General features: G+C 37.1%; 2 protein-coding genes across 3 annotated transcripts; one reads left to right on the forward strand and one right to left on the reverse strand.

Moving 5' to 3' along the window:
- Nucleotides 1–805: 805 nt before the first annotated feature.
- Nucleotides 806–8,355, reverse strand: dcaf17 (ddb1 and cul4 associated factor 17). Of its 2 annotated transcripts, none has more exons than XM_059033688.1 (15): nucleotides 8,246–8,355; nucleotides 7,441–7,700; nucleotides 6,615–6,703; nucleotides 6,165–6,255; nucleotides 5,444–5,580; nucleotides 5,150–5,228; nucleotides 4,813–4,884; nucleotides 4,196–4,303; nucleotides 3,520–3,625; nucleotides 3,133–3,275; nucleotides 2,755–2,864; nucleotides 2,504–2,585; nucleotides 2,146–2,226; nucleotides 1,435–1,581; nucleotides 806–1,133 (listed from the first exon to the last, which is right to left on the reverse strand). In XM_059033688.1, the coding sequence occupies exons 2-15, from the start codon at nucleotides 7,627–7,629 to the stop codon at nucleotides 1,005–1,007; spliced, it is 1,563 nt and encodes a 520-aa protein (XP_058889671.1). In that variant the 5' UTR covers nucleotides 7,630–7,700; nucleotides 8,246–8,355; the 3' UTR covers nucleotides 806–1,004. The 2 variants fall into 2 exon arrangements, with proteins under 2 accessions (XP_058889671.1, XP_033899928.3); XM_034044037.3 differs by having other exon boundaries at nucleotides 6,600–6,703.
- A 98-nt stretch (nucleotides 8,356–8,453) lies between these two features.
- Nucleotides 8,454–20,419, forward strand: mettl8 (methyltransferase 8, methylcytidine). Its single transcript, XM_059033689.1, has 10 exons — nucleotides 8,454–8,747; nucleotides 9,293–9,459; nucleotides 9,939–10,030; nucleotides 10,875–11,248; nucleotides 11,808–11,857; nucleotides 15,704–15,764; nucleotides 16,711–16,850; nucleotides 18,106–18,212; nucleotides 19,069–19,134; nucleotides 19,430–20,419. Exons 2-10 carry the CDS (start codon nucleotides 9,296–9,298, stop codon nucleotides 19,582–19,584), a joined length of 1,209 nt encoding a protein of 402 aa, XP_058889672.1. The 5' UTR covers nucleotides 8,454–8,747; nucleotides 9,293–9,295; the 3' UTR covers nucleotides 19,585–20,419.
- The last annotated feature ends 1,667 nt before the right edge of the window (nucleotides 20,420–22,086 follow it).

The raw sequence follows: 22,086 nt of genomic DNA on the forward strand, positions 1-22,086 counted from the left end.
ACAGAAGAAAATTTATAACAGAACTGAAGTTATGTTGTACATCCTGTAAATGCTTAGTCGCCAACTTGGCGACTTTATGGTAAAATCTACTGGCCATATTAATACTGAAGGTCGCATTTGGCGACCTGATTTGAACCACCCTGACTGTGTCCCAAGATTTTTCCCACAAAACTTAAAACATGTCCCGATTGCCAAAGGCACCAGATAGCACTCATTACGTTAATTACATAAACACTCCGGAAAAATGGTTCCGGAGTAATATTTTTAATCTAGGTTAGTAACCAATAAGGACAGCACAGGTTTGTTGACAGATATCACAGAGTATGCTGATTGTATGTTGATCTTCTACAGAGTGAATGTCAAAAACATACCCATAATATTTGAACATTACAGTGGATTATGCAGTGCGGTCAGCCTTATTACTGCAAATCCAGGAATGCTATGTGTGGTGTTCAAGGGATGGCCCAATACTCTGTGTCAAGCTCAACAAGATGGTGACTGTGGTACTGTATATACAGCTTGCTATCAGGTAGATGTGGTGGTATAAATGATCTGATTTAATTATTCTTGAAAATAAGGAAACACTTTACTTATGAATTAAATTGAATATTATTGGAAGAACAATTCAATAAAGTAATCAATATATAACTATATAGGTGGGTTCATACTTAAAGTTAGAATAGTGTAGATTGCATTACATTAGGTTCTAGTCGTTATACTGTAGCTCTATTACTGGTATAACAAATGTCTTCTGTACATGTCAGTTAATAAGGAATCACACTCATTTATTTGAACCTGCAACTGAATGTTTAAATCAAACTTAGTTATAATAACACATTATACAGGCATTGTCTTACACATTATACAGGCATTGTATTATTATGCATAATATTTACTAACAAAATAATTCTGGTAGGAAAGAGTATTTAGAGAAAGGTGTCTTTTAAAGCAATAATAAAATAGACTCGGCACCACACACATTTCACTGTTCACGTATGTCAAGGTTACTGCTGTTCTTTTTCATCGGTGGTGTCTCGGGTCATTTTGTAAACGTAACAGTTGAAGTTGCTGTTTGGCTCCTGTTCAATGTGCACAATCGTGTCTCTTTCAAAGAACAAGACTTGGCTGTAGGTCTAAAAAAGGAAAAATTAAACAGCTGTTAATGACATTTCAAACAAATCTAGGAATGCACTATCTTTTACATCTTACTTTTATCATGTTTATCCTTTCTGTAAGAAATTTCATGACCAAGGAATAAAGGATATTGTTTTGTGAACCCCTTTTTATTGTCTACAGTTTGTTGAAATAACCTGGATGACATAAGTCAAATGTATTCAAAGTGATCATTCATTTTCTTATTATTTACTGTTTTTTTTAGTTGAGTTTCTAAATTACTTTAATATACTGCAGCATGGTAGGGCAGTACAAACTTACCACATCCCAGGACTCTGCCAGAGCAATGTCCTTTATTACTGCACCAGTCTGGTTGTCATAGAGACCAATGAGGGCCTTTCCTTCAGTTTCTGTCTGGATCACTGCTAACAGGTCCAGCTCACCTTCATACTCCACATTCCTAAAGGTCTAATTAGAAAACACATGGGCAATAAACAACGAAGAATATATATATCTTGTAACAGAACTGGCCTTAATTTCGGGTTCGTGCCCCTATAAAAATGTGACCCAGAAACTAAAAGGCACACTTTTATCATACAAAAACAAAACAAACAAACAAAACCTAGCTCTTCCGAGCACTTACTAAACATTTATGATGCAGGACCCAGACTAAAGAGCAAGACAGCTAAGCTGTCTATCTGACATACAAAACATACAAACAATTTTAAACAAACGCACATAAACCAAACGTAGGTTTTACTTTTATATAGTACATTTTTTTCAGGAATAAACAATGAAATTAAACAAAAACAATTGCCTTTTCATCCTGTCCCTGCCACAAAATAAACATTTTTACACTTGCAGGGCCCCTGCCCTGATAGAGTATATATATATATATATATATATATATATATATATATATATATAGTAGCACTACCAGTGTCCTGAAGTAAGGTGGAGCCAATCTGGCCATATAAAAAGCACAGGCAGACTTAAAACAAAAAGGCAACATCTTCACTTATCTTAAATTACCTCTTGGTCTGGGTCATCATCAAGTTGTTTAAATCTCGTTTTCACCACTCGACCCGAAGCTGTGACTGTGACAGCATTCACCTGCAGTTAAATAAGAATTTAAATACTGCAAGAAATGGGATCCTCTCTAGGGCTGGCTATTTTCCTTCGGCGTTCAGAAATGACCTTAACACAAGGCTTGTGACTTAATAATGACTCATACGGCAAAAAATGATCCTTTAGATTCCATAACCCCAAGTAGGTGCTTCCCTTTTAAATTCTTAGAACAACCACTGGCATCAGTATCCTTCTGGTTATATAAACTACAAAACCCCCCGGCAAAAAACATACATTCATAAATTCACTGAAAATAACTTACTTTATTTTCTCGCTTAGCTGCAATGGCAAAGTCTTGTACAACCTGACACTGGCTCCCCTGTGCTTCTTCAACCTTCAAAACACTGAATGAAGCTTCAGCATTAATTCTCAATTGAACGGATGTAAAGCATCACTTAGACATGGAAATGCAGACATGTCACCAATTTATTATTCCAGACATTTAGTTGATAGGTTGCTGGGAACAGCAATGTCAGACTTTGCTGACTAATTCATTTTACATTTCTTACTCACTTGATTTGATTTGGTCCAACATGCACAATCCGCCCAGAATCATCGGGATGAAAATATATCCAGTCAGATTCCAGTGAACAGCACTCCATAAATTGGACTCCATTTTTTGCCTACACAATTGAAATAACATGAAGAGATTAGCAATTAAGGTTAATGTAAATTTTAAATCCACTGGCTTAGAGCTAGTACAAGTAAAATATATAGTGCTGAGAGTTTAAATTTTTAACATCACAACATAAATCAGCCAACAGATGTCTTGTTTTTTTTTTTTTTTGAATTTTGTAGTTTTTTACTGAAACTGATCTCTTTAAGAAAAGTTTCTAAATAGAAGAGGAAGCACATTTCAAAAGAGGCTTTGAGTTAACAAATGCTAATTACCAATTTGTTGTCCTTCAGTGAACAAATATGATAAGAGCCTTTCTGTCTTTTCTGTTTAGGAGTGATGATGTAATGATAGGGGAAACCACCAATCTGAAAGGCATTTTCCAGACACGATACTTCAAACAGTAAAGGAGGGCAATCTGTTCAAAACAAGAACTATCAGGATTACCAACCTACATGATTGCTTTCACACATATTGTTACCCACAAAACCAATGGAAATGTATTAGTATTAAATACTACCACCTTCTACTGTAGCTCAGTTTTGCATACAGCCACTGCTTTGTAACAGCACAGTTGTAGAATTGATGATTGACTAGGTTTACTCCCATCTTCACCTCTTAAAAGACTCCTGGTAAAAAAATACATTTTTAAAGTATGTTACCTTTTATTTGTATGTTTAAGGGTATGCCAAATGGAGCCTCACCAACCAAACCAGTGGTTCCGTTCCATTCAGACTTCTCCCCAAGTACCAATTTCTTTAGCATGAACTGCAAGTGACAAACAAAAGTTTGTGAGAGATTGTACTTTAATGCATCTTCCTAAGTACTATAGTATATGTTAGTTTGGGTTTAGTTTCATTACTCAGCTTGTTGGAGATAGCAATGCCTGGATTTGACAATTGGTGTTGATACTATGCACTGTGTGTACAGCTACATTTGGAATGCTCTCTTGCTTACATGGACGTTTATTATTGCTGTTAAGCAGCTCATTGGCTCCTGGATCATTTATACTGTTGGTGGAGAAGGACCTTTTTCAACTGGTTGAAAAAAAAAAAAAAAAAAAAACCCACAAGAAAACCTGTACAATTCTAACTGTCCTATAAAATAAGAATATCATGCATTTTTGAATATTTTACTCGGTACATGCAAATGAGTTACATTACACAGTCTAAAATGTGAATTCGTTCCATAAAGAAAATATCGTGTTATTGTCTGCAGTCATAACCTCCAATTTTAACAATCCTTCCACATTTGAAGAACAGCAAAGCGTAGGATTGAACACATTTGTGAAATAATGTATGTCAATGAGGGGAGCCTCAGTGGATCAGATTCCTCTACCTGCTCAGTAATGTGTTCCAAGCTGTAGAGCCTGACCAGCCCCATGCTGTGAGTCACAATAAGTAACCCGTGAGATATCATGGCATCCACAACACTTTTCCCAAAAACCTAATGAGAAAAATCCACAAATAATGTCAATATACTAAAAGGAATTGTGTTAAATCATTCTAATAGGAACAGTAGTTTATTTAATATATTGCACACATAGCCTTGTTGTAGGGATGTGATATTTCAATGTACATTAGGCAGTACTGTAGTCTTATTTATATTTCAGGACCATAGTGATAGTATCAAACATTAACAGAATGGATTATTTTGCTTCTTTCTCCCAACTATACTTGTAAACTTCATTATCTGGTGCTTATCCATTCTGTTGGCACGGCCACCTATTTCACAGAAGTATTCCCTTATAAAAGTGTACCATAGTCATTTTGCCCTGTAGTTTCCCCATGCCCAAATGTTCTGCATTTATCATAGCTTACCCTGGTATGCCTTGTTTGTTATTATGCTTTAGAATACCTCACTATTATTTACAATGCTTGCCTACAGTATGCTTTACCATGCTTTCACTATGCTTTATTCCACTTTGCTCTGCTTTTATACGGGCTGAGTCTTACTCTTTTGTTGATCTCCAGCATCCCCAATAGAGTGAGAGGCAGGACTCTGAATACAGCCAAACACAGCAGCGCCTGAAACATCAATGGTATGGTATGGTGATGCATACATGGATTCATTTACGCAACAACATAATGTTAAGACACAACACATGACTACACTCACAATTACATGTAGGGACTTTATGAACAATCATACAAACCAAGAAAAAAGGGTCAAATAATGAAGAATCAACCTTTTAATTTCTTAATAACTCATTCATATACATTAGATTATGAAATCAGTTTTATTACATGTGAACACACTTCACAATTAACAATACATATTGATTATCCTTACATGTCTAGTCATTGGTACCAGTTTCTTCTGAACTGACTTTATCACCATAGTTTCCTGAGGCACATCCCATTCTAAGTACCTGTTAAAAACCAAAGGGAATGTAAGCATATCTTATGTTTCCCTAATCCGCCTGTTATTACCACTTGAAATCCTATTTGCCGAACACAACAGTATTGTGTATTAAACTCCTCACTTTGGCTCACAATTACTATTTTTTAACACAAAAGGCTATAGTATTAATGTTTGATTAAGGTTACGAGGAAAACAAGACAACATCCAAATGAAAAGTGTTACCTGAATTTGTACTGAGAAGACAAATACACACTTTCTAACAGTGCTCCTGTTTGGCCAGACAAGCGATAAAGCCAGTTATTTGCTGTAAGTGCCAGTAAGCAGGGCTTGTGGTCCGATGACTTTGGTAGCGTTTCTCCCTTAAAAAAATAAAGACAAAAATGTAAACCTAGCACTGCAGCAACTCTATTCAATCAACTGTACATATAACTTAACTTTGGCAGGGGACATGTGTTTCTGCAGCAGTGCTGCCACCTAGCGTTCATTATACCATTACTGCAATATAAAGTGGTCTGAATGCACATCAAAGCAAGAATACCCCACCAGGTACCAGGGGTGGTATTTCCTTTCTGTCCTTGCCAGTTTAAAAGATGCTTTGTTTTTATAAAGCACCACTTTCATTGATTTGGTTATTTGTTAACATTTGTTCAGTTTGAATTGACTTTATCTGTACTATTGTGATTATAATTATGACAAGACAAACACACACTGCACAGGTTAAGTTACAATCACATTAATAGATTAATTAACTCTGTGGTTTATAGAGAAAACCACACTTTGTTAATGTAACTGTATAAAAAATTAAGCACTGTGATCAACAATAGTAGACATTTAGTATAGGCTTAATATTAGTGTATTTTTTACACTAGTTGTCAGCTTACTCAATGTAATTCTTCCATTATTTTCAATAGTAAATCACCTTTGAAAAAACAAGAAATCTTACCAGCGGGCATTCACACAATAAGGCATCTTCAATCTTCTCTAACTTGGAACACTTTGGAAGTTCATAGAGAAGTTCTGGCTTCAGAGCAATGCTGTAAGAACAGAAACATTTTCAACCTCAAGATAAGGGTAGTCAGGTTTCAGAAGTTGGAATAGAGTTTCCATTTGCACAGTGGTTTGAGCCATGCTTTTACTATCAATTTACTACAGGTTAAACAGTCACACTCGACATGTGATAGCTACAGCGTGTCTTCATTTTACAGTCAAACCGAACTATATTGGAAGTCAAAAAAAAGTTAACTGTTTTTTTTTTTCTCATGGGGTTTTAACAAATAATGACAAGGAAGGAACCAGCATGCTTTTTACTTTCCAATACTACACAAAAAGTAAATGGGGAGGTAAGTAAAACCCACTAGGAGATAGAATATTACATTACCTACTATAACAGCACCTGTAATTTTCTAAGTAAATTCTTCCTTTTTCATACTCGATAGGGGATTTAGACCGCTTCGTCCAAACATTTCTGAATGTAGTGGTATCCTAAAGAAGTATGACAAATGTGTTGTACAGTTATTGCTCTAAAAGCATTCAGACCACTTTGACATTATATGCAAAAAACAAAAAAAACATTTTTTTACTCAATCTGGGTCTCAGAAATATGCAGAAATACAGAGATAGGGGTGGGATCATATCATATTCTCCATTCTGTTTCTAACAGGACCAGTTCATATGTGCATTAGTTTTAAGGGAGCAAAATCCTTGTGAAGGACATTTTTAAATTTTACTTGTGTGGTAGAGTGTGGGGTAAAGTTGTAGACCCCAAATAGTCCACAGTCTTTATCCTGGAATTCAAATGTTGGTGATATGTTGTCTTTGATCAGAATGAAACTATCACATTCGGCCATCAGAAACTCATCAATACTACCTGCAACACTCTTTCTCAAAAGACACTTGACATATGCATATACATTCAATGACTTAGTGACTGATGCTATTTCATTTTCCAAAGAATCATACTGGTGCAGATACTGGATTGTGGTTAGTGTTAATGGAGCTCTAGGCTGATTAGTGTTACTGTAGGAGTGTGATATCTATCTATCTATCTATTTGGCAGCCTTCAGAGGTCACGTAAAAAAAACGTTTGTTGATTTGATTTACAGAAATGTATTTCCTTGACAGTATCACAGTACTCTAAAGCATTTGTGTTGTTCCGAATTCAATCTTGTAATTGTTTGCAGAATAAACAACAAAGGCAACCTGTGAACCGAAAAGGTTACCTGGCACACAAGACTACGCAGGACTGTCAGGTTTTCTCGGTACAATGCCCCAGCGTCATTCTTAAACAAGCCAATTGATCTTGAGGAAAGAGAGTGACAGACACTTCTTTTTTTCTCCGATGCAGGGTAGGGCCCATGTTTTACTGTCCTTTTTCCTGGTGTCTGGATACCTGCTGCACCTGAACTCATTCCCAGAGCTATTTGATCCTGATTGCATTAACAGCAGCTTTGTAGGGATGTCTGCTTTCAACTCCTTTCCTCTAAAAGCACACACACACAAAATAAGCACATCTTATAAATTCTGGGTTTCAGAAAAAAACAAACAGAATTTTAAAATAATTGTTCAGAATATATTCACTATCCATCGATAATACCATTTACGACAACATGATTTTGGATATTTAACAAACTAACAGATCTATTGGAAGTTAATTGAAGCTACACTTTCTGTAGCTACATTTTTTGGTAGCTTATTGTCAGATGCAATTACTTGACTGTCATATTTCATCACCCCAATCAATTGAGTCAGAATATGGACATTTTCTTACTCTTAAAAATGTATACTGGTAAATTCAAGCAGATAGCAGACTTAGTCTTTTATTATGTCTACCAGATAAAAATTCTACATAGAGAGATGTTTACGTGCTTCTCAAAACATCCTGCTTATTGTTATATTGCAAATTATAAATACAATTGGAGATCACTTTTTATAACTACAATAAGAAGAAACAGCCCTCTTGTAATGATTAAATGTGTTTAACATTAAGTTAGGCTCATTTATCGAGGAAAACGCTGATCAAGTTACCTTCACATTCAGGCGATCACATTTTTTAAACCGTGGAACTAACTATCGAGATGAGACCGGACCAACCCTTGGAACGCACAAGCACTAAGCCCGTTGTCTTATGGGAATTGAAGTTTTTCAAAGACATTTGTGTGGCTTTTCTGGATTATGTGTTTTAAAAATTAGACTACATTTCCCACCAACGTTGCTCTGAAGTTTAACCTCGCCCTATGCCCTCTAACGGGTTTTCTTCCGTGTGACAGGTTTACAACGTTGCGACGCCTTTGCGCTTTATACTTCGTTTTGCATTACCCAGCAATAGATGTGACTGGTCTAGCATGATTAACATTGAAGATAGTGGATATGGATGCATTTTCTGTAATATTTTGTTCACGAATAATTTATTTTGATTTTTTCAGAGCTGGAAATAATGCTCCTGTTGCATAGCAGTGTGATCCAATCCAGGTTTTATTGGGAGTTTAATGAGACACCTTAGCCAAACCAAGAGGGAGCGGATTGTCAGGTGGAGTATACATTATGTACTGACATCTTTCAGTTTTCACTGGGGAGGTGTGAGAAGTATTGAGTTTGTGTATTCAGAGTGACAGTAAAGCCTACTGCATGTGTGTACGGTTGAAAACTCTGTTATAACCGATCTTAAAATATCACATAATTTAAGAAGCGTGGGTATTGATCAATCGAGTATTGCATTTTAGAATACCACACAAAACGCAAAAATGATTGATGTTAAAACCTTCTGATGTCATAATAATACTCTATACACTGTGGTATTGGAATGGAATTGTTCACAAGGTCTTCCCCACGGTCAGCTGTTGCAACAAGTTTCATTGTTGTGCTGTAGAATCTAGTTTAGGAAATTCTTCAGGTCACATGAAAGCCATACCAATTCAAAGGTTACATTTTATTAATCATTAAGGTTTATAGGTATTGAGTGGAAGAATAAAAACCATGCACCTTCTCAAAATGGTTATTAGTTCCTTAAAGGTATTTTTTGAAGTACTTGTACTTGGTAATTGCAATGCTAAGAGTTTCCCCCTCCTCCCACAGAAAATGAAGCTGAAGAGCCATTGCACATTTTTTCAGACCCTGTCTAGTATTGCATGGAAAAGAAAAGCTGGACCACAGTGCAAACTTTGGAGTAGTGACCGACCCACCGCACCCCTTGGTGCAAGGATATTAACTGATCCCAAGAAGGTGTTTGAACATAATATGTGGTGCGTTTATGGATATTGTTTCCCTTAAATATTAAAACCGCTGCTTCTTTAGAAGAGTTTTAAAGATATTGATTTCAGAATCTGTGCTCCATTAGGGTTAGCAGATTATCTGTCATGAAACCAAAATAAAGCTTGTTAGCAGGGACAGGACATCAGGAGATGCATCTCAGTGAATCTGTTCTTCCTAATTATCTTCTGTAGTAAATCAATAGTCATTGCAGTAACATAATAATTGTGTTTTTTTAAATCTAATTGTAGTAGTCATTTTAAGTATGTATTAATGAACTGAAAATCAGAGACTAGTATTAGAAGTATTAAAAACTGACATTAAAAAAATAGTAATTCCTGGTTATTGGGGCTGTTAAGAAACCTGCTAATCTCAAACAGCAGCTCTCTAGATCAATTATGTCCTGGGTTATGAACTGTTACAGCACATAGAGAGTTCAAACAAAGTTTCAACAGAATTACATTTTTTACAGGGATCATGTCCAGTGGTCACATCAAGAAAAAGAAGACGCAAGGAAGAAAGCCATTGAAAATTCCAGTGTCCAGATTCCTCTTGAGGAACGAGGTAAATAGGATTAGAGAAGATTCTTAAAGAGCAACTTGATACAGGTACAAAATATCACAGTCATCTTGGCTGATGTATTTTTTGTTGTTGTTTACAATTAAAACACCCCGGTGGCTTGTATATAGTGCCGATGTCTAACTACATCTGCTACACAAGAGTGTAGCATTTAACCTGTCCCCCTGCAACACCACCCCTACTGGATGTAAGAAATGCTACATTTGTTCTCTCTGATATTTCTTACTAATGTACTAGATTAGACCAGAGGGACATTTCTCACACATGCCAAGTTGCTCTTTAGGCTTTTTTGTTAATATTTTCTACAAAGAGAATGTGAAAATATTATTGAATATTATTATTATTTATTTCTTAGCAGACGCCCTTATCCAGGGCGACTTACAATTGTTACAAGTTATTTTTACATACATTTACCCATTGGGTTGGGTTTTTACTGGAGCAATCTAGGTAAAGTACCTTGCTCAAGGGTACAGTAGCAGTGTTCCCACCTGGGATTGAACCCACAATTCTCCGGTCAAGAGCCCAGAGCCCTATCCACTACTCCACACTGCCAGTGTTTGAAATCCAGAAAAATAAAGATGTGTCTTGTAAATACACCTGAAGTATTTGAAACAGTAAGAACAGCCATTTAATGGAGGACTTAGAGGGTTTTCATAGATTGTTACAGTTAACAATAACTGGATTTGTTAATAATTGTAAATCTGTTTTATACATACACACTGGTGCCTTTATGAATTGCTCCTGTTTCTTGAGTCATTTAATTTAAGGATGTAGTCACAAAGACATCTGTGTCCTGTGTTATTTTTAATTTTTTTTTTTTTAATTTTAGATAAATATGATAAAGAAGCTGGTAAATATTGGGATGAGTTTTATAAGACACATCAAAACAAGTTCTTCAAAGACCGCAACTGGCTGTTCTTTGAGTTTCCAGAGCTTCTGTCTCACAGACGAGAGGGGTTTGGTGTGGAGGAAGGGCAGTGTAATGTAGCTGTTCCTGCCAGTAAGTCTGAGCTATGCAACAGCAAGGACCCACAGCCTGAGCAGTCAGAGAGGTTTTCTGCACACAGCAGTCTTCACACTGAGCACAGAGGAGGAGTGATTGATGGAGCTGTTAGTTCCTGTGGAGGCTCTGGAAGAAACAATGAGATGTGGAAGAAGATGAATACATTCCCAGGTAGTGAAGCAACATTCAGGATCTTCGAGGTAGAGTAAAGCATTTTGATGAAAGAATTTTTTTGGGGGGGCTTAGGAAGCATTCTACATTAACAGCAAGAAAAATGTCTCAACAATATTACATCTGTGATTGAAGCCACAGTCGATAAAGGGTTCATGGGTTCGTTGCCTTGTGCTATTCAATCATACCTTAGAAAGAATTCACATTCCAGATGATCTTATTAATATTGCTCCAGTTCTATGGAGAGGCATCCTCTCATTTCCATTGTTTCCCATTGTTGCTGCCCCACAGTTTGACAGCTGTTTAGGGTTGATGGAGGTCAGGAGATCATGTGATTTCTCCCAAAGTCAAACAGTGGGCTTTAATTTTAAGCAGAGGTCCAGCCAATAGCAATAGACTTGAGTGTTAGTGTCTTTGAAGAATATGTTTGTAATAAAATCGTATAGAAATTGTTACCTTCAGAGGAGTTCGGTCCCACATTTAGTCCTGCATTTTGTTGATGTAAAGGACAAGCTGTAATTCAAATCTAGCATCTCCTAGATTACAGTCATTTTTGAAAGACACATTTAATTTCGTTTTTATTCCCAGGTTGGATGCGGTGCTGGAAACAGTGCGTTTCCTATTGTGAATGCCTTGAAGTAAGTATGAATCGAGAACAGCTTTTAGAGCTTGCATTCAGCTAGTTTAACATCACCCTTGTATGCTTTACTTTGTAATGGTGTTACCTAGCAACATACTGTATCTTTTATGGTTGGTTGGTCTGTGTAATGCATCTGTCTCTTTGTGTGTACGCTGTACATTTCTTTCTTTCTGTCTGTCAGCATCACCCCACAAAGACGGCAGTATTGTACTAGAGCTTGAAGAAATGAACTGTACATTTCAGTCATTTATTTTGACACTTCTAAAGCTACTAGTCATTGAAGCTCTAGAAGTGTTTAGGCTCTTCAGCACCTGCCAAAGCATTCAGTCACAATGCTGCAAGCTGCTGAGCTGGGATATCTGCCACCATATTTTCTTTGCCACTGCAGAATCATTTTATACAAGAACTATAGCAGTGCGTTAGGCAGCGAAAAGAAAAATGAGTTACGTTATTTAAACAGTTGTAGTAACACGTGGGGATGTGTAACGCTATATTTTTCGGAACCCTGCTACTTACTCTTTGAGTTGCAAACATTACAGGTCCCCCGATTAGCTGCTATGCAATTGTTTTTTATCTGAGCTTTTTGTAACCCAACCAACTTACTCCTTAAAGTGCCTGCATCTGTTTGGATTTAAAAGAGCACTTTCTGTTGAAGTTCACTTTAATTATCTACCAGAAGAACAAGGTATAACCATACCTTATTTTGTTCTATTTGCAAGAATATGTGGTGGCTTGTCATGAATTTTTTGAATGGCTATCTTTTATATTACAAGTCTTGGATATGTTGCACAAACCTGATGCCAGCCACTGATGCCACTACTAGCAACCACCTCCTCTGCATAGAACATTTTGTCCTGATATCTTGGCATGGCAAAGAGAAAAATGTGTTTGCAATTATTTGAATGTTAAGGAAGCATTTAACCTTGGCTTTTGTACATAATTTCATGAATGAAACCTCAGATGAAGTACCACTTTGTTTTAAGTACACCAGCAGCCACATTGTGGTGATGTTTACAACAGTGTGTGCAGCATGGTTTGGACCGTTTAACAACGTTAGGTTTGTTAAAACCCAAGACGCATGACAAAAGCAGATACATTGGCAGCCTGTTGTGTTTCAATGTGCGACGTTGCTGCCTTCTTGAGTTACTGTGCATACTTGGGCAATCGACCTCTGTTTATAAAAGGAAGTGTAATGTAATAGAAATAATATGCTTTTTTATTTTTTTTGCCTTATTTTTAAAGTCCGGAGTTTTTTCAAAATACTTTTCTCTGAAGCTTTTTTCAAAAAGAGTGTTCAATCGAAGAGTTCCTACGTGTACCACAGTTATGTATTTTTGGTTATGTAACATTGAGAATTTTTTTTTTTCTGTTGGAATTCTGAATATACAGTGCTGAGAAAAAGTTCGTGAACCCCTTAGGATTTTCACATATTTCACATGTTTCACATATTTCAAACCTAAAATGTTATTAGATCTTATTCTGAGTCCTAATAATAGATAAAGATAACCTGATTAAACAAATGACACAAAAACATGATACTTTTTCAACATTTATTTATCCACAAATGATTCAACATTCAATATCCATGTGTGAAAAAGTATGTGAACCTTTAGATTCAGTAACTGGTGGCACCCCCTTGAGCAGCAATGACTTCAACTAAGCGTTTCCTGTAACTGTTGGTCAGTCTCTCACATCGGTTTTGAGGAATTTTGGCCCATTCCTCCTTACAGAACTGCTTCAACTCAGTGACATTTGAGGGCTTCCTTGCATGGACAGCTCCCTTCAGGTTCTGCCACAACATTTCGATGGGGTTTAGGTCTGGCCTTTGACTAGGCCATTCTAAAACGCGGAATTTCTTTTGTAGCCATTCTTTTGTAGGTCTGCTTGTATGTTTAAGATCATTGTCTTGCTGCATGACCCACTTTCGGTTCAGTTTCAGCTCACGGACGGATGGCCTGACATTCTCCTCTAGAATCTTCTGATACAATGCAAAATTCATGGTTGTGTCAATGATGGCAAGCTGTCCAGGTCCTGAGGTAGCAAAGCAGCCCCAAACCATCACAATCCCACCACCATGCTTGACGGTTGGGATGAGGTTCTTGTGTTCGAACGCAGTGTTTGGTTTTCTCCAAACATAATATTTCTCATTGAGGCCAAAAAGTTCTACTTTTCACTCGTCTGTCCAGAGAACATTGTTCCAGAAGTCTTGTGGATCAATTATATGCTCTTTGGCGAACTTCAGACGGGCAGCAATGTTCTTTTCAGAAAGCAGTGGTTTCCTCCTGGCTATCCTTCCATGAACACCATTCTTGTTCAGTCTTTTTCTGATAGTTGAGTCATGAACACTCACATTAGCCAAGGCGAGAGTGGCCTGCAGATCCTTGGATGTTACTCTGGGGTTATTTGTGACTTCCTTGATGATTTTCCGGTTTGTTCTGGGAGAGATTTTGGTAGGACTACCGCTCCTGGGTAGAGTGACTGTGGTCTTGAACTTTCTCCATTTGTAGACTATCTGTCTGACAGTGGATTGGTGGAGCCCCAAATCCTTAGAAATGGTTTTGTAACCCTTTCTAGACTGATGAGCATCAATAACTGTTTTTCTGAGGTCCTCAGAGATTTCTTTTGATCGTGGTATGATGTGTTTCCACACACCTGTATGGTGAAGACCAAACTCACCCCTGAAGATCGACCTAATTATTTAAACACCAGATTCTAATTATCCACTTAATTGAGTTGATAAAACCAGGGGTTCACTTACTTTTTCACATACTCCTGAATCTTAATTACTCATTGTTTGTCTAATTCATACATCATTTTGTTTCAAAAGACATGGAATTGGTTAATATAAACCCTATTGGATATTTAAGAAAGGACTGGTTTTGATTCAAGAATTCCTTTTTGATTCAAAAAGGAATTTCCATAATTATAATTGGGGTTCACAAACTTTCTCGGCACTGTATTCTTTGTGAATCAAGCCCCAATGGCATATTGCTCTCGGTACACTCTTTCCTATTGGGAGATTGCAGATTAGTTCCCCAGCTGGGCTTTTATTCTGCCTGGACGTAATTCTGTTGTGAGTACTGTGAGGCGGGGATGGGGGCGTGGAAGAGCATTGGATATATGCATGCATTATAAGCCTACAGCCACACCGTCAGATTTCAGAGCAGGGGTTAGGACCAGGGCAGTACTCAGAAAGCAGTCTTTGCAAACATGGGCTGCTGCAATGAGTGTTGGAAATGACATATTCATCTGTTCTGTATACATATATAGAAACACTGAATAATGAAAAGAGAGCTGGAAGTGAAATACATCTGTTTCATTAGACAAAAGGTCACGATACAGCATTGTCAAGCGCTGCACAGTGTACAAATGTGAGATGTGCATTTGAGGCCAGCGGTGCAGTAGTGAAATGAATTAAAAATGCTATGATACTATGGTGTGTGACTAGATGTTTCACATCCTTCTGTCAGACAGTTCCCACTAGAAATGCTAAAAATAGTTACCGATACATTTCCAGGACACCTGCTGTATACAGACATCATCCTGTACATAGCTTTACTGCACGGTCCTCTTGCCTAAGCGGCACAGGATGACATCCCTTATACAAAAGGAGACAACTTACGCACGACGTAATGCCTTATATAAGAGATTGTATAAGCAATTCAGCTTTGCATTGTCTCGCCCTAACTGCACGAGATGGCATATATTATAACAAGAGACACCCTTCATGCATGTTGTGCTTTACCATTAAAGGAGTGGTAACCATGACATATCGGGTGGTGGTGTGGTTTTTGTTTTCATGACTAAATTAGTGACTTAAATATATATATATGTTTTCTTGCAGAGACAAGAGTGTATTTCTTTACTGTTGTGACTTCTCACCTCAGGCAGTGGAGCTGGTAAAGGTAGGTGCTAATTCAAGAACACAGACCTCACATAATGTAGGTGACCTGTCAGGCAGTCACAATGGCTGCTCAAATGATGCACGATGCAGTCTATTACGCTGAACAGCAGAAATCACTGCTCTTGTAATTCTCACCCCTTTTTATCAAGTGACAGAAGCCGGCAACATTTTACTGTACAGTATGTACCACATAAATATAGCAATCTGCTGAGATGCTGAACTATAGAGGTCATTCAGACTGGTAAGATTTGCTTCAAATTAAATTAAAAGGGTAACTTGGTAAACACAGACCAAGCCACTGAAATACCCTGCAGTACTCTCTGTAACATGCAAGGGGCACTGTGGTTGAGTGCATTAGTGTTTTACCTTAGGGTTTCAATACAGTGGGTTTGGTGAACAGTGGTCAAAAATAGAGGCCAAGGGTAGGAAGGAACCCCACATTCTGCAACATAAAATATTGTTCATTAGTTTTTAGGTTTGGAAGATGTATGCAGACTTGACAATACTCGTCTAACAAGGTTATAAGATAAGCCCTAACAGTTGCCTTAAATAACACAATGATAATAAATTCATACATACTCTATTTATATATAGTAGTTTGAATTTAGGGATTTTGAGCATTATAAATATTGTGAAGGAGTTATTAACGGTTTCTTTTAAAGCCACAACTGGTGTTTATATGTTAAGTATCTGAGTCAAAATGTGAACAGTGTTTGTCAAAATTGAAATACAAATATACAATATAAATACTGTATTGTAGACATTGTACTGCATGTGATAGTTTAAAAAATGGCTTTTTACTCAAGTGGTGTGCAGTTTTTTTTTCCATATTCTGTTTTGTTTCAGGTATTCATTTTCAAAGTGACTCCGGTCGATTTGTTAACCAGAGACAGCTTTCCTGTATCCACTGTCTACTGTTTGTTAAATCCACTTTCTTATCAAAACAGACCCACCAGAACTACAGTCGGGTTCAGTGTCATGCCTTTGTTCATGATGTGTGCGAGGAAGCAGCCACCTTCCCTTTTCCAGATGAGAGCCTGGATATCATTCTTCTTGTCTTTGTACTCTCCTCCATTCACCCTGAGAGGTATGGGAAGGGTAGAGGACAAAATGAGTGCAGGCGAATTTATCAGCTGTCATCTCCTAGCAATGTGAATTCATCACATACCCCAAGATAATCTCATTTTTAAGTTTATTTTAGATACAGCACCATTTCAGCTAGATCTGATAAACTGGTGCAGTCATTTTGCTTGTAAAGAGCTGCTTAAATCAGCATTTCTCATGCAGCAGGCCACAGTTTAGACGAGCATCTAAAAATGTAGTTGAACCTACAGTTTTCTGTTTTTCTAACAGCATTACAGTATTTGGTACACAGTTTTTTCCATTTTCAAACGGCACAGCATTTGCAAGGCTTGGAGATGACAGATTGTGTTGCCTTTTTAACGCAGCTGCAAATAATATATTTTTTCGACAAAGCAGGTAATGACTGCATTGTGCACTCAATAAAATGTAATTGGACTGTACTTAGAAAGAACAAAGGCAATGTGTTGGAGACTGACTTTTTGCAAAATATTGGATTTAACAAGCCACAAAATGTATGAAATGTCCTTAAAATAATCTGTGTAACACAGATGTATTTTTTTTTTAACAAGGTCACTGCAGAGAGAATCTAGATATATTCTAATGTAAATCCTAATGGTTGAGGAGCTTGGTTCACTGCATTTTGTAACAAGCTGTGACATTTCATTGCATCGAGAAGCTGCTATTAGCTATCAGATTATCAGAATTCTGAATATGGATAAGCCGGCAGCCAAGTCTCGCTTCAGGGTTCAATAGGAGTTCTTATAGTCTGCATTCATATTTAGATTTTTAATTTGTTCTTCTTCAAATCTATAAATGAATTGGCAGAGAAGACAGGTTTATATTTACTGTCTGCCTGCAGTGTATGATAGGAATCGTTTTTCATAGAACACCAAACAGATTCCTAGTATTCCAATTATAAGGACGTGTCTATTTGGAATGGGATTAAGTGAGCATATTTGATTTTATTAGCAATCATGTTCCGGATTATATAAGTAATAGTATTCTAAAACAAAATTCTAAAAATAAGTAAATGGTACAGTATGTACCCTGGTACAGGGTATGACTCAACTGCATGGCGTGTTCATTTTTAAAATAGCTTGAAAATCATTTGGATGGATTTGATTGTAGGGTCCAGTTGCGTTGGGTGGTGGTCAGCTAAGGACCATGTTAATGGGCTCTAATTACGTTTTACTGTTTGATTAAACTAAAACATATCCACCTTGTTCATCATTAATATGTGCCTTGCTCGTATTCTACAGAATGCAGGGAGTTGTAAACAGATTGACCCAATTACTAAAGCCTGGGGGAACCTTGTTGTTCAGAGATTATGGCAGATATGATCTGTCACAACTTCGGTTTAAAAGAGGTACTTCTTGACTTTCCTTTTTTTATCATTTTGAAAACCTAATCAAGCATTCTAATCCATTTAATGCATTCATTTCTCAAGGGCCTGTGGTTTTTCAAGAGCCTTTTTTTTTTACTTCCTGGAGATACTGTTTAGCCTTTTTAGCATTGATAGGCATCAAATGTTATTAACCTCCCACTCCCACTAAGAGTCATGTTAATGACGTGGGGCCAACTAAGAGCTACTGTTTCTGGTTCGTCACTGTTCTGGTTCTTCTGTCCAGCACTTTTACAGGCTCTAGCAAAGCTCATTCTGGAGGCATTTAACCAGAATATCAAAGGTGGGTGTTTGCTAATTAAGCATGCTAACCCCACAAAGGCTAAAGCCACGAGGTGAAAATTAAACGTAAAATGAAATGGATAGATGAGCACACAGCCATGCTGTAGAAAAAGGACCCAAAAACAAAAGCACATCACCAATAGTTTAGTTACTTTTAGAAAGACTTCAGATATATGATTGAACTGAAATGGTGGACTCTATTTTTATTTTATCAGTATAGGTGTTCATCAAATAATATTTAATAACATGTAATACATGAGTTCCCTGGTGTATCAGTCTATTTAGAAGGACATAGTTCTTGAAAAATAGGCATTAAATCCCAGCATCATTTAGCACAGGTGGATCCTTTTTCAGTATTTTCCATCAGACAGATTAGCCCATCTACATTTAAGTCAGTAAGCCTTGACCATTGCTTTAAAAAGTTAATCAGCCCATCTATAATGAAAACATGATGGCATCTGTGTATACTGTATGTTACATCATAGTATTTTGACACCACAATGCCTTTCCTGCAGCTGTTTTTTATTTCTTTTTCTAGGTCGCTGCCTGTCTGAAAATTTCTACGTCCGTGGAGATGGCACCTGTGTCTACTTTTTTACAAAAGGTCATTTTTATTATTACATTTTTTGTAAAAATAACTTTTTGCGTCTGTTTAAACCAAATTTTAAAGTCTGACTGCATTTGCTAAAGAAAAAAAAAAAGATTATTATAAACTAAAAATATAAACAAGAAATAATCATTTTTGTGGACAATCATGCCCTATTTCAGTATTCTCAGCAGATGCAGTATAGACTTTTGATTGTATTTTGGGTAAGCACATTTAACTTGACGTCGGTACCACACATGGTAGCTGTGGATCTGTTTGAAAGGGTAAACATGCTTTCTTTTTGTTTGAACAGATGAAGTTCACAATTTGTTTTCGAATGCTGGTTTGAGTGAAATCCAAAACTTGGAGGACCGGCGCCTCCAGGTGAACCGGGGGAAAGGGGTGGTCATGCGCCGGGTGTGGATGCAAAGCAAGTACCACAAACCACTGGCCCACTCTGACCCCTAGAAAAGTGATTGTCCAGGCCTGAGCACAACAGAAAATAATTCAGGTCAGGGGGTCTTCAGGATTGTGAGAGAGACTTCTATCAAGAAGTAGCAGATTACATTGACAGAGGCAACACATGCAAGTGGGGCTGTCAGAATAGCGACGACTGAAATAAATAGTGCCCCTGTGTGAGCCCATTGTCTTGTGTGATGAGCAGCATACGGACAGCATGCTATGAATTAAAAATCTAAATCCTGAAGGAGTTGTTTTACTGAACTATGTTTATGTATAACCACGTTCGGTTTCATAACTTCTACTAACACCACATGCTGTACAGCATATGATACAATACAAATAATACATATTGTTATATGTTTTCAGTTGTTAAATCAGTTACTGTAACAGGATAGCGCTGTGGCCAGATGGTACTGCCAGGAAAGAGACTCAGACACAAGGAAGCTGCAGTTTAAGCTTGCATGCTTAAAACCAAACAAAGAACACAGGAACAAACAAACTGGGCACGAGGGCCAAAATAAAAGGCTTAAACAAAATACACAAATGTAGGCTGGGCATTCACCTTCCGCCCTGCCACAGTTACATAAACAGCTCAAGCAGGGTCAGGGCAAAGGGATTTTTCCTAATAATGTGGACACCCACACACAAAAAAAATCTGCAATGCGATCTCGCGCACAACTTTCATTCTGTGTTATGTATTAGTGGGTTATTGTACAGTACATGTTGACAGACGGCTTTCAGATGCTGCTTATTTTTACTCTAGCATTGGTTCGAACAAACAAGCCACTGTAGTCATGTTCAGGGTCGTAAGTGTACAGCAAAAATAAAAATAAAAAATTGACTTGTGTGACATTTTCATTCATACAGTGTCTTTGCAAGTAAAATGCTTCATACTTTAAACGTTGCCCATAAGAATATCAAATGATTTGGGTTTGTGCAATAGGTTGTACATTATTAGGAATACCTCATGTATGTTCCATAGAATATCTAGTGCCTGTGAAATTGTGAAAGAAAATCAAATACCAACGGCCCAGATACACCAGGAAATTTAGCTGCAGATTTGTACATTTCCAATACCTACACTGTTTCCTCTGCACCACGAATGGTCTGTTTCCAATACTGCTTACTAATGCCTTTAAAACTGCTGTATATACGCTAACCTTCATTAATCTGTTCTTGTGGAAGATGGAGGATGCTTTTTTTACACTGAAAAAAATGTGTTGGAGGTTAAGCAGTTAAAAAAAAAAAAATTGATGTCAACAACCAGCTGATTTGTAAAAACAAAACAGTCTGCAGCCCTTGGTAACCAGTCTGAGACCTTATTACCAGAAGCTGTAAATAATATCCCTACACTCCACATGAAGAACAAAGGGAAAACATAGCTGCTTTTCCACCGAGTGAAAAAATAAATAAAACTAAAATGCATCCAGAAAATTAAATACAGCACAATCTTGACATATAATTCCAATAATAATTATCGCAGGAAATGATCACAACAACTACTGTAATATATCTGGTGGTTCCTTGTCTGGTATTATTATGATTAATTATTACCCAGCTGTTAAATAAAACATAATAAAAAAGTAATACATAGAAACAGGAATAATAATAATACGGAACATAAAAGATTAAGATATATTTAACGAGCACTGGGGTAATTAAGACTAGTGTGATATCTTGTTAATTCAAAATACAGGTTTTTGTACAATAAAATACTCATTTATATTCATTCATATAATGTTTTAGGCCACAGTTGGGTGGGATTTTAAAGAGTATAATGTTATGGACCATGGACTAACAGAGATGCCAATAATAAATAGGTAATTCTGTAATAAAGTGACTTATTTTGCTTTTTTCTTTATCTTTGTTATGAACCGGCACACTTCTTGCTGTCAGTCTGATGACCTTTGTTTATTTTTGTAATGTTTAAGCTGTCTTAAAACAGCAACTGGGCCCAGTACTAGAGAAAATAAAATAGCTGGTAAGTTTCTGTTTCTCACAAGCAAGTCTTTATGCAGTTGTAAATGAAGGTGTCAGCAGCAGACAAAGCCTTATCCTTCTAGCAAAGATAATGAATGCATGCCATGTCCTAGCAAACAGAACATTCCAGGGTACAGGGCATTTACTGTAAGGTAAGAATCAGGAATCCAAGCTGCTCTGAATGGTTGGTGAATGTCAAGCTCAATCAATAAAAGCATTTGACAGTACAGTAATTGTTTAAATGGGGATTGTGTCAAGAGTTCTATTTTTCTGAGAATGACATGCTGAATCAGTCCTAAACCATGCAATCCTGAGACAAAAGTCTTGGTCTGAGCCCTGCTTTAAAAAGAGAAGCTTATCTCTCTGTGTGAGGAATAAGTCTGGGCTGCTCATTTGAGAAGCATTATGGATGTATCAGTAAACTAATAGCCAACTGAAGCAGAGCATAGCAAGTTTGTGAACATGCCTTTGCCACTGTGGGTCAGTTGTTTTCTCTATGCTAGTAAATTCAAAGAGAAACAATGTCTG

Source organism: Acipenser ruthenus, chromosome 11 (genome assembly GCF_902713425.1).
Source record: "Acipenser ruthenus chromosome 11, fAciRut3.2 maternal haplotype, whole genome shotgun sequence".
NCBI lineage: Eukaryota > Metazoa > Chordata > Actinopteri > Acipenseriformes > Acipenseridae > Acipenser > Acipenser ruthenus.